The sequence below is a fragment of the Pelodiscus sinensis genome, chromosome 7 (assembly GCF_049634645.1).
Source record: "Pelodiscus sinensis isolate JC-2024 chromosome 7, ASM4963464v1, whole genome shotgun sequence".
NCBI lineage: Eukaryota > Metazoa > Chordata > Testudines > Trionychidae > Pelodiscus > Pelodiscus sinensis.
In genome coordinates this window covers 40,405,099-40,418,143 of record NC_134717.1, presented here as the reverse complement: position 1 = coordinate 40,418,143, position 13,045 = coordinate 40,405,099, and the positions used below count along the sequence as shown (strand labels likewise).

Sequence of the window (13,045 nt, the reverse complement as noted above, 5' to 3'; positions counted from 1 at the left end):
TGCGGGCACTCAGGGCACTCCAAGACAGGACTGCTTTGCTGTCCCTCATCGAAGTAGACAAGCAAGTGGGGAACCCTGAGAACTATCTGACCGGGATGGGGGTAGGGTCCCTTTAAGCATGGAGCTCAGTTAGCCTCAGGCAGCCGCCCCACACACTAAGCCCTAACCTGATGCCCTGCTGGCACTGGTTCAGGCCAGCCTTAACTTCGTTTCAGGGTCCACTCAGTGTGGACTTGCATTGCGAAATAGCAAAACGCTATTTTGAAATAGTTTTTGTGTATAGATGCGTTATTTCAAATTAGCTTGATTCAAATTAACTATTTCAAATTAAGTTAATTTGAAATAGCACTGTAGTGTAGACATACCCTTACTTTCTTTGGTTTGGTTACCTAGGTTGTTACAGAACTGCCAGTAAGAGACTGGCAAAAGTCAAAGTGACCTACCCTCCACCATATTGGACTACAGTGTCAGTGTGGGAAGTCTATGGTCTCCTGATTTGCTTGGAAGATCTTCCAGGAAGTATCATTGAGTGGACTGAACTAGAATCACAACATTCAAGATCTAAATGAATACAGATGATTCTCTCAGGTCACCACAACACCAAGAAGGGCTACTGCCCTCCCTCAGCCCCTTTTCCCCTAAGAAAGAACATAAGATCAGCCATACTGGGTCAGACCAAAGGTCCATCTAGCCCAGTATCCTGTCTGCTGACAGTGGCCAGCACCAGGTACCCCAGAGAGGGTGGACCAAAGACCATGATCAAGCGATTTGTCTCCTGCCATCCCTCTCCAGCCTCTGACAAACAAACAGAGGCCAAGGACACCATTTTATCCCCCAGCTAATAGCCTTTTATGGACCTAACCTCCATGAAATTATCTAGCTTCTCTTTAAACTCTATTATAGTCCTAGCCTTCACAGCCTTCTCTGGCAAGGATTTCCACAGGTTGACTACACGCTGTGTGAAGAAGAACTTTCTTTTATTAGTTTTAAACCTGCTACCCATTAATTTCATTTGGTGTCCTCTAATTCTTCTATTTAGGGAACTAATAAATCCGCCCTCTCCACACCACTCATGATTTTATATACCTCTATCATATACCCCCCTCAGTCTCCTCTTTTCTAAACTGAAAAGTCCCAGTCGTTTTAACCTCTCCTCATATGGGACCCGTTCCAAACCCCTAATAATTTTAGTTGCCCTTTTCTGAACCCTTTCCAAGGCCAAAATATCTTTTTTGAGGTGAGGAGACCAAGATCAAGAGATAGACCAAGACCACTTCAGGCTCTGCCAGCTGTCTAGCCAAGTGCCCAGAGGCAGCCTGCCAGATAGCATAAAATACCAGCTAGTGACACTGTCACCTAGTGCACTAAACTACAATTTTGACTGAAAACCAGCAAGGTACAGGATTAAACTTTTAAACTTTTTTTATTTTTCCTATTTTATGGATTGGTAGGGGTGCCTACTTTCCGTAGTCATTATTTTTACTGTTAACACATTTCAGATATGAAAGACAGAAAGAATATTAAAGACATAGCACACATGTATCCAATTTCTAAGTTAATCCTATCTTAAATCATTTTCTGTTACCCTTTTGTTCTGCACTAACAAGGAAAATTTTAGATTGTTAATCACTCTGTATTATAGCAAAGTTAAATTAATCAGAAAAAAGTCAACCACTTAGTCAATGGAAGTCTTGAAGGAGTCTAACTGCTTTGCAGATCTGAGAAGTAAACTACATTCCTTTAGCTTTCCAAGAGTAAATAAGCAGAAGACTTGATCATGCGCTATGCTAACTTCATGATTTAAATCCTGATTGTGTTCATCTAGTGATCTGATCGATTGCTGATTCCATTTCATATTATTGTCAATATGTTGATTTGTTAACTCAATTATAATTTTGAGATAACTTGTTTAAATCCTTAGTTTAATAAGACATAAGTTATTATCATCAAGTAGTTTGTTTAATTTTAAGTTTGTCTTTTTATTAATTTATAACACAATCCATAAAAGTTGCATAAAGCTAATTTAAAAAAAAATGAAACTAAGGTCACCACACTCTTCCCAATGGTAAAAAGTCATTTGGTAAAGTTTCTAAGAGCTACATAGTTTGGCCCTTAAAAATTAGTGCCTGTGTCCCCTCACAATGTGGTATATTGTTCGACACAATCTTGTATTAGAAATGAATTTTTTTTGTGTTATATATATATCAATCAGTGTTTCTCAAAGTGAGTGGAGGGCTCACTTTGAGAAAGCTGCTTGCAGGCCACTACATTTTCTTTCATAGAGTCTTAGGCTGGAAGAGATCTCAGGAGGTCATCGAATCCAACTCCCTGCCCAAAGCAGGACCAACCCCAACCAAATCCTACCAGCCAGGGCTTTGTCAAGCAGGGACTTAAAAACCTTTAGGGATGGAGATTCCACCACCTCCCTAGGCAACCCATTCCAATGCTTCAGCATCCTCCTAGTTTTTCCTAATATCCAACTGAGGCCTCCCCCACTGCAACTTGAGACCACTGCTCCTTGTTCTGCCATCTATCATTACTGAGAACAGCCTCTCTCCATCCCCTTTGGGTAGTTAAAGGCTGCTATCAAATCCCCCCCTCACTCTTCTCTTCTGCAGACTAAACAAGCCCAAATCCCTCAGCCTCCCCTCATAGGTCATGTGCTCCAGCCCCCTAATCACTTCAGTTGCCCTCCGCTGGACACCTCTCCAATGTGTCCACATCCTTTCTGTAATGGGGAGCCCAGAATTGGATGCAATATTTCAGATGTGGCCTCACCAGTGTGGAATAAAGTCTTCGCTGCTGCTTCCCACGACTCCCCTTGACTGGAAATGGCAAACCGGAGGCAATAGGAGCCACAAGGCTCTGTGGCTGAGGAGCCTTTAGATAGCTGCTAATGGGCCACTCCGCTTTGTTTTTCTCAAAGTGAGCCCGTGGCCCACTTTGAAAAACACTGATCTATGTCTATATAGCGTACTCCAGGTTTACCTGTTCAAGTGCAAAAATGTGCTGATTGAAATAAAACTGGATTTGTTCATTAGCAATGTTTATGCACAGCTGTTCAAAGGAATTTCTTGTGAAGTTCTCAAATCCAAAGATATCCAGTATCCCAACATTCATCCGGCTTTCAGCATTGCTATGTAGAAAACACACAAAATCCAACATCAAGCAAAACCCGGAAAAAAAAATCAAAAGAATGTCATCGTTCAGCTACAAAAGGAAGAACCACAACCCATAGAAACCAAATACAGCTCGTGCTTTCATTTACAGTCATTAACCTACTTCTTGTTAGGGTGATCAGATAGCAAGTATGAAAAATTAGGACAGGGTGTAGAGGGTAATAGGAAACTAGATAAGACAAAGCCCTGAACATCAGCAGAGTCCCTATAAAATTGGGATGTCTGATCACCCTACTCCCTTTTCAGCTGTTGACAGAGAAGGGGGAGATGTGCTCCCTCCATTTCCCAGTACTTTGACCCTGCCTAAGCAGACAGACAGGCAGTCTCAGACTACGCTCTGCATTCTCAGCTATACTGAGCTCATGTCCAGCACAATTACGAGAAGTCAAAGGAAAGAGATACAAGACACCTTTCCACTTCCCCAGTCCTGATACCACTAGGGAATGAAGCAGCCTCGGCATAACTCAAAGTTGTCTCGGGGCTGCTCTAACTTACTCCACGAGCAGCTGTCCCATGAGGATGCATGCTGCTGCCACCCTGCTCCGATGCCTTTCCCCACATCCAACATAACCTCTCCATGGAGGCTGTGGAGGAGTCAAAAAAATCAAGATAGCTATGCCATTTTTACACTACTTGGGGGGATTGCTAGGACAGGATCTGAGGTTCTGTCCTTGTGTGAACAAATTATATAGCTCAATGGAAACATTTCCATCATTCAAACTGGCATGTGAGTTTTCATAATTAAAAGTTTTGATGGATTTAACATCATGCATTGGACTATCAAAAATATATTAATTAAGTTCTGTAATAATTTATATCTATATCTGATCACTAGTTTAATACTACTTGAGACCTGGAAGCACTAAACAGAACAATACTTGTGTTTAATACACTAGGCCCACTCTAATTGGTTATCTACGGGCATCTGGCATGACTTTCATGTCTTCCAGATACACTGACTCTTTTCAAATAGTTGCATGGGATTTTAACTACACAGTTCCCATTGATTTCACTAGTCAAATCCCAGTCAGCTCTTTGAAAAGGATGGGGCTAATGTCCTGGGAACAGAACTCAGGGTCACAGCATGATGGCCATTTTGAGGTCTTTTCCAAAATAAACACAGTATTCCTTCTGCAAGATCAAAAATGCAGAAGGGGATTATATATATATATATCACACACACACACACACACACACACACACACACACACACACACACACACACACACACACACACACACACTATGTAACTTGCCATATATTTTTATCTGGCTGCAGGAGCGTATTAATGCGATTTACAATCCAGCTGAAGAGTCGGCCATAAAGTGCTTTAGACATGGCATCTCGCACATCAGCTGCTTTGTCCACGGTGTTTGTTCGGATAATAGTCTCTCCTCGTGTTACAACACAATGAGAGGTTAGAGCTTCCTGGAGCTCTTCTGAACCAATACTAAGCAGTGCAGCAGCTGGAAGATAACAGACAGGAAAGATGGCTGTGACCGGAGAACAAAAATTGCCAGCAATGCCCACCTAATACACCTCTGTTAGAGATTCCTACAAATGCAATCAAGCCGAATTTATAGAACTGACAATATTAAAAACATATTTACCATTATCTAAGGCCTCTGCATTGGGAACTTCACTTTTGTCCGTTTGGTGTTGTGAGGAAATGGCAGCAAACTCAATGTTTCCGGTATTCAAGATTCCAGCCAGAATTTTGTAAACTGAATGCACTTCCTGAAAAATGATACAAGACTACCGTAACAAGACACAGATAGTTAGCTGCAGCCTCCAAATGTGGTCTCTCTCAAAATGAGGTAGGAAGTGTGTGGTTAAAGCCCATTGGGCCATTCTGAGGTTCTTATTTGCTCAGTTCAGTTTTGATTCTATCCTTATACAGGCAAACTCCCTCTGAACTGGAAAAGTGAGATGAAAAATGGAAATGTGAATGGGATAGACTGGAGCTTGTCTCAGTAATGACTCAGTAAAGCCTCAGTCTGGCACTCAGTTCTGTGGGTGTAGTTTTGTACACACAATTACAAAAGTGAGATTCCATGGCATACTATTATATTTAGACAACAAATGCCAGCATTTGCACAGGAAGCACTGGAGATCGTTTTTAAAGACAAGGTCAATAATGTTTTGGTAGCTAGCTCTTACCTCATCAGTGAACCCTATAATCCTAAAGCAATGTTGAATCGCTTCAAATTGTTTCCCATATGAGTCTTTAGTAATAATATCTTGCATTACTCTTCCAGTTTCATTATCAATATACCTAAATAAAATGTTATAATTAAAATTCTTTGTTAACAGACGTACTGCTTCCAATGGGATTGCATCGGTAATGGGGAAGAACATTTATTTCAAAGTTTTGAAACCAAATTAATATTGTTGTGCTAATCCAAAATGTTCAGATTATTTTCTATTAGGTTTTGTTCCTTCAGCACAAATTATAATGTTATCTCAACATCATAGTTTTCTACCAAACTAAAAGGCTGATGGCAAATTAAATCAGTAATTCACATTTAACTAACAAGATTCAACCCTAAGCAAGAAGGTGCAATTCCATTTACTGTAATGGAATTGTACTTTCTATTACTACTGTTTTCAAGTAGAATTTGCCCTAATATCCAGGGAATATTATGAATTTAAATCAATATATTTTGAGTTTCTCCTTCAATATTACAAGTCCTGCTTAACAGCCATTCATTTCTTGGGGTACAGAAGGCCTAAAAGAAGGAATGGAAACCTAGATAATGGTGAGATGGCTTTTCCCCTCATATTACATAGGCTGCATTCCTTATTGTCTATCCTCTTCTCTACTTGGGAGGATTAGGAAAGATCCGTATGGGATAGAGAAAGATTAAGAGAGATTTTAAAGCATCACACTGAAAGCAAGCCCCGATCAATAGCCAATTACGACCACATTAAAAACAAATTAGTGATAGTTACCTAGGAGGCTTTTTTTCAGGAAGTCTATACTCAGAAAGTTTCTTCTGATGAAAAAGACCAGCATAAATATAGTAAAATATATGGAAGTTTTTTTCTCCTCTGGAAAAAAAAAATGTATTATTTTAAAACTTGCAAGTATATCTGCATGTTTGCACTACAGTATATGCTGCCAAGTTACTGGAAAAGGGATTAATCCTTTGCTCACTGAAGTCAATGGCAAAGTTCCCATTGACTTTAATGGTGCAGAATCAGGGCCAGAAGCAGCAAAAGTCCAATGAATAGTTCTTCATTTTATCAGTTAAATAACAAAACCCAGCCAGCCAGACGGTGGCAATGAGTCCAAGATCCACCTCTTCTCCTTCCCTTTATAAGTTGATGGTGGTTGAGCACAAAGGTACAATGCCATGTTTATAGGAAATGGGCTCTGAGAGAAACAATATTCTATGCAGAGCATCCTTTACTAAACAATGGAGTGATATTGGTCTCCAGCCCAGAAAAATGAAACTAACTGTACTTCCACTTCCAGTCATAGAACAAGTGCTACAGCACAAGCAGCCAGTGAGTTAGAACAGAATTTCATTGAAAAGTGGTGTTTTAAAAGTAAAAACTGGAAAAGTATATGCGGAAAAGTAAAAAACAAAAACCAAACACGGACATAGTATGAACCACCTACACAGCTTGCTTGATGACTCTGGATTTTTCAAGTAAATATTCAGAAATTTTTGCCCCCATTACAGCTCCTGTTGGTGTAAACATCATTTCCAGGTATTTTCCAAAACGACTTGAGTTGTCATTGATTGCAGTGCAGGCATTCCCAAATGCTTCAACCAGCGGGTTCACTTGAAGAATCTTTTCACGCAAAGCACGATTATTAGCCTTGACAGAATAGACACAGATCAGAAGGAGTGCCCCCCAAAAATGCTTACTCTAGGTTTGTTTCCAGCCTCTGAAACACAGTGCTCATTATCATGTCTCCTGCATATTCAGCTATTGGCACATGTGAATTGACCTAGTGACCTACATACCATCACATCCATGTACTGAAGGGGAAAACAAAGTAGCTAGCAAGTGTGAAGATATTGGATTTTTCTCTCTTTGCAATATAAATGCCTTAGGAGGCTTCATATATTTTAATTTAATAAAATAAAATATCCAACAATAAATGACATTTAAACCCTGATCCTGCAATCATTTACACATGTGTTTAACTTAAGGCACTTGAGTTTTCAAAGTGCCATGTCTTCAATGGCATTTCATATGAGTAAAGTAAAACATGTGCATAAGTGTTGGCAGCAGCAGGCTCATCTCAGTTTCATTCTGGCACAGATCCTTATTGTATGAATAATGGACCTAGGTCATAAGCACCATAGATAACTGGAGGCACTGATCATTATGGACTTGATCGTTCATGCATTGAAGTCAATGGCAAAGCAGGATCTGATTCCAAGGTCCACACATGTGAGTACTCTGGTCAACTTTAATAGGACAACTCATGTGCACAGAGCACACTTAAGCCTGTGCAGGACTTGAGCCTAAAACTAACATATTCTTAATGTTAATAATTAATCACTAGGCCATGTGCTCTTCAATGTAAAATATCAGATCCAAACTAATAACAAAGTCCCCAGATCATTGAACTACATGGCTAACTATAAATACCTTTCCCAGGAAGGTCAAGTGCTGAACAATCAGATGAGCGCTTTCAGTCTTCCCAGCACCACTTTCTCCACTGATGATAATGCACTGATACAAAAAACAAAATTGTAAATGCGCTGCTCACCATAAAGCTGATATACTCAGATGTTCAGCTACTACTTTGTATTGTTTTGACTGTATTACCAAGACATAAGTAGGAGACATAGGTATGTTTGTTTCTTTACTCTTTTGATTTATAAAAGGTACAATACAATCTCTGGGTGCATATACATGTTGTGGAGAGAATAAGCTCCATCGAGCCAAGTGCTATGACACTATTTGAAACACGGAGTCTTTAATGGGTAAGTACAATTCTACCTAATGTATAGTTGAAAAGCCTGATCTTACACTTAAAAAAAAATCCTCAATATTTGTTACCATGTACAGAGAACACAGTTCTAATCCTGGGACTGGAAGAGCACCCTAAGCTTCTAAAGAAGTCAGACATACAAATGTGTATCTGTTTATGACAGGAACCCAGAAGAGAAGAGTCACATCCCTCCTGTACATGGTGTCTATACTAACAGATCTGTGGCTGCAGATTATATGGATTGGCTCAACCAACCCTGGGAGTCCCAGACTCAAAGATTACTTTTATGATTGCCTTTTGGAAACTGCAAACAGTAAGTTAGCTATGCTAACAGTATACCAAGATGCCTATAAATAAATAGCAACCTAAGCTCAAGGATATGGATCCACAAGGCAAAATGAGTCTGCAATCACATGTGATGCACTTGAAAAAATTAAGAATTACAAAATAAATTGATGGGCTGATTTCAGAACGATGAACTTGCTTCTGAACATCAGCAAATTTCCTCATAGTTTATTCCACACAAATACTAGCTTCTTAGCACATCCTCTCAAAAGTTCAGGGGTGCCCAAGGCAGGCTGCCGGCAGCTGGCACTCCGGGTGGAATCCACCATCGGCACTCCCGCCTCCTCAGCCCTTAATGGCATGATGTCATCATTGGGAGCCCCATTTAACATGGCGCCCTAAGCAAAGGCCAAGTCGGCCTATACGCACGGGCCGCCCTTGCAAAAGTTACATAACTAATAGATTCTCTGATACCCCCACTCTCAAAAACCCAATAAAGTATCAACTCTTTTTCATATGCAGTGGCCATCTATATTCATCTTCATCCTATGTATTCTGAATGTGGGTTTTATTGCATTATTTTATTGTGTTTTAACCCTTCTTTAGAAATATTTACTATGAACTATTGTGCAGCATGCCATATGCCATGTAAAAGAGGATTTTTAAATAGAATCATTATTGTTCCCCAGTATCCATATCTATGTATAGTACATTATGTGAAAAGGGATGCAAGGTTACAATCTTAAAAATGCGGTTAGAAAGAATGCAATTTCTGTGGCACTGTATTTCCATCCTCATTAAAATCATTGCTATATAATTGGATTTGCATACTTGTTATATTAGAACTTTCCTTATTACATTTTACCATGAAAATTAGTGAGGACATAGTTAATAGTTTGTATTTTCTATGACTTGTAGTCACAGAGATTGATCTCCATTACCTTTCACCAGTACAAGCTAAGTGCAAAACTACTGATACGGTAGCATTTTACGCACTGTTGCAAATGAGTATACCAGGTGCAAGATAGGCCCACAGAGCAAAGCTCTTCAGTTGGTGTCAACTGAATTTGATGGAGCGATGCTGATTTACACAGACTGAGGATTCAACCTTATAGTGTCTACTACTGTACCATGACCTTTTCAGTAGTCCTAAATCTGAATGAATTGCAATTCCATTTCTCGTGCTATAGTTACATTCTCTGGAACAGATGTTTCACAAAGATCAATGACTAGCAACACAGAATACTAAACATATCCTAAGTAATACAGCATTCTATAACCAAGATTTTAAGTATAAAAAGAGATGAACGTGTTCTTACTTGATCCTTGCTGAAAGTAACCATGCCCTGATAAGCAGCATCTGCAGAGGCAAATATGTGGGGGGGATTTGATGACCGCTTCACACCATGGTAAAGTTTGGAAAACTGAACGAAAAAGAAATTTGTCAAAATATAAACGTCACCCTGTGTAATCAGTGATGTCAGGAATGATGGACCATTCATTAGGATGCTTGGTTTAGGTTGGACATTAAGAAAACCTGGAATAAATTGCCTAGGGAGGTTGCGGAATCTTCATCACTGGAGATATTTAAGAGCAGGCTGGATAGACATCTATCAGGGATGATTTAGACAGTGCCTGGTCCTGCTGTGAGGGCAGGGGACTGGACTCGATGACCTCTAAAGGTCCCTTCCAGTTCTATGATTCTAACCTCGGAAGCCTTATGTGCTGCTGGACTTTCTCTGTGATCTGTTTGTGCTTCTGCTCCTCTTCTGTAAAATGTGAATAGCAGCACTGCCCCACCTCATAAGAGTGTTGTGTGGGTAAATAATATTACAGATCATGAAGGCACAGAAACTTCGGAGATGAGGGGCACACAAGTTTTATAGATATATTCTTCATGAAGTAAAGTTTTAAACCACTTTACCATATTTTGAAAGTCCTTTTTAAAATTTTTTTTGCAGTTTTCAGTGACCAAGGCTCCTAATAATTTATGGGCCTTTTATTTCTTGTGAATCTTCAATTTTTTGCCATCTACAATAGGTACTGTCCCCATCTTGTTATTTCTCTTACCTGTGGAGAATATATGCTGAGACTCTGGAAAGGGTTTAAGGCTATTAAAATGTCTCCAACATAAGTATAAATTTGTAGATCAGCATAACGCTTCTGAAGTTGATGGATAATTGTATCCTAAGATTATAAGAAGTTTGACAGTTAAGAAATATTTTTCCAGATAATAAGATTCATTGCAAATATATTGGGAACACTGAGTAATAAATGATTATCTTAAATGTTATTTGTCATTTATGTCAAACACTGACCTCAGAAAACCAAACCAATATTTTCATAATCTTATGTATCTCAGTACAACATTGCAACAAAACCAAATTAAAAGCAATAGCCCTGTTTTTATTCATTTATATTGTTCAGCCTACCAAAGGAGCAAACACATTAAGTGGCCAAATAGGTTACTGAATTTGGAGGGGTAGAGGGATTCATTGATATACATGTATATAAACTGGCACTTAATTTTTGTAATTTGACCTGTCATGCCTATGAGTACATCAAAAAGGAACATAAAACAAGATCATTTTTCAAATATTACTCCATAAATTTGTTTTTAATGGGAACCCAGCACATTATTATATTACTTGTTCCTGTTGGAATAAAAGTTAAACTTTCCCCCAGCTAAAATGAACAAGTTCTTTGCATGCATGCAATGTATTAAAATTTTGAGATTATATGCATGAGTTTATCATTGTTTTCATAATAGAGTCTTTATTATCTGTAGCTGGGACATTCCTTTAAATACATTATTGGGTTTGAAGAAAAATAATTCTAATCCTGGTTTTTGAGGCTAAGCTTCAATATTTTTGCAAACAGAAAATAATTTAAACTAGCATCATCCATCATTCAGTTCCTTCTTTGTTATAAGATTTCATTGAAACTGCTTTTATATGACTGTGTAGAATATAAATGAACTTGTGATAGCAGATCAGAATCATGTGTGAAACAGTTCTTCTTTTATGGCCAGACTAGGAACAATTAATTTTGTGACATGACGACACTGTTAGAATAAAACCTATAGAGCAGTAGCAAGCAATATTTATGATATTATGGTCAGAGCTGAGAAACGGATGTCTGAGTGGTACAGTACCTCATCTAGAACTTCTAGGTTTACTAGATCATCATCTAGAGAGTATTTGTCAGCCACATCCACATGATAAGGTCTTCTAGTGTGTATTCGTTCATGCCTGCAAGTATATTAACAGAGTATCCTTGTTAAAACACTATACTAAAAAATTCATCCAGTGAGAGGCAATAAGAGGGTGATCTTTTCAAACAGAAAACAGACACACAATCTTAGAGCATTTTAAGGGAATATTTTTAAACAAAAGCATCAAAAGCCCAACAAAAATCCCATTTTTTTCCTTGACTATATTTAACCCTTATCTTTTTAGCAATATTTTCAACTGAAGGATTATCTGTATGCAAGCTGTCTCTGAACATTACAGAAACCTACTGAAATATCTTCCCCTTTTTCCCCTTACATACTTAATCACAAGAAGTTAGTTCCATGTAAACATGAATAAACTATAAATTACCAGTTCGGCTAATTAATTTTTTTAACTTGAGTTATTCCAACTAATGGGGCTACAACAAACAAGAAAGAGTACAGTGTCCTTCCCATTACCTTGTTGTTTGCCAGAGCGTCTCCTCAGATGATCCTGAAAATGGCCCAAACCAACATTTTTGTACCACAATTTCCATCAGACTTTAAATTCTGTGGATGTTCAGTCAGCTTCTCCTCAGAGATTTAATCATAGTCTTTAAAACACCCAATTAGAAGCAGAGACTGACTGTCCCATAACCCTTTTATAATCTTATTATATGGAAGGAATCTTTGAAAAAAGCGAGTGTATCTTTTAAAACAAGATATCAGATTTTATAAAGAAATGGGGACACATTAAGAGCCTATGAAACATCTTCTGCAGAGGAGGTGATAGATGAACACCATGTAAGCACAATCATGTTCTTTACAACAAACATAATCAAAGCATAACAGGAGGACCCCCACTGAGATACAGCAGCATCCTGCTGGTTAACACTAAGCATTGATCCTCAATGACAGTGCCTGACAGATTGCTGCCGCATCCGTTGCCATGTACCAAGTAGGATTCACATGATAACACGTGCCTAACCAATAACAACAGTCCATCAAGCAGGTAGGACAATACTAGTGTGCTTCTGTTGACACTGCAGATGTTGTGTGTGTGTGTATAATATGGAAGGTAGATGTGCAAGAAAGATATCAGGTATTCTCCAGCCCACCCACTGTGTCTACAACTATTGACTTTTGAAAATCCTGTACCCAAAAGCAACATAAGGGCTCTTGCCCTCATAGCCCATGCAGCTCCAAACTTGAATGTTTCCTACACAACAAGTAATCATATGGTCAAATGCAGAAGAATTTTTTTTATCAGAAATAGCCTTTTAGCAAAGAGGGAGCAGGTAGAAACATTTAACAACAGTGGCACTCTGACAAATGCAGATTACATTTAAGAATCCCATTTCTTGGTTTCTTTTTTACCCATTTTCATTGTTTAGTTTTGTGTACATAGTGTTC

At 38.7% G+C, this 13,045-nt stretch overlaps 1 protein-coding gene across 1 annotated transcript in view; it reads right to left on the bottom strand.

Moving 5' to 3' along the window:
• Positions 1–13,045, bottom strand: part of MYO3B (myosin IIIB) — a 344,336-nt gene that overhangs the window by 218,385 nt on the left and 112,906 nt on the right. The window contains exons 9-18 of the mRNA XM_075933604.1: positions 11,576–11,672; positions 10,492–10,608; positions 9,741–9,845; positions 7,791–7,874; positions 6,805–7,007; positions 6,132–6,230; positions 5,340–5,454; positions 4,790–4,916; positions 4,435–4,645; positions 2,989–3,136 (exon numbers count right to left, since the gene is read on the bottom strand). Of these exons, the coding sequence (XP_075789719.1) occupies positions 2,989–3,136; positions 4,435–4,645; positions 4,790–4,916; positions 5,340–5,454; positions 6,132–6,230; positions 6,805–7,007; positions 7,791–7,874; positions 9,741–9,845; positions 10,492–10,608; positions 11,576–11,672 (1,306 nt within the window). The remainder of the gene's footprint in view (positions 1–2,988; positions 3,137–4,434; positions 4,646–4,789; positions 4,917–5,339; positions 5,455–6,131; positions 6,231–6,804; positions 7,008–7,790; positions 7,875–9,740; positions 9,846–10,491; positions 10,609–11,575; positions 11,673–13,045) is intronic.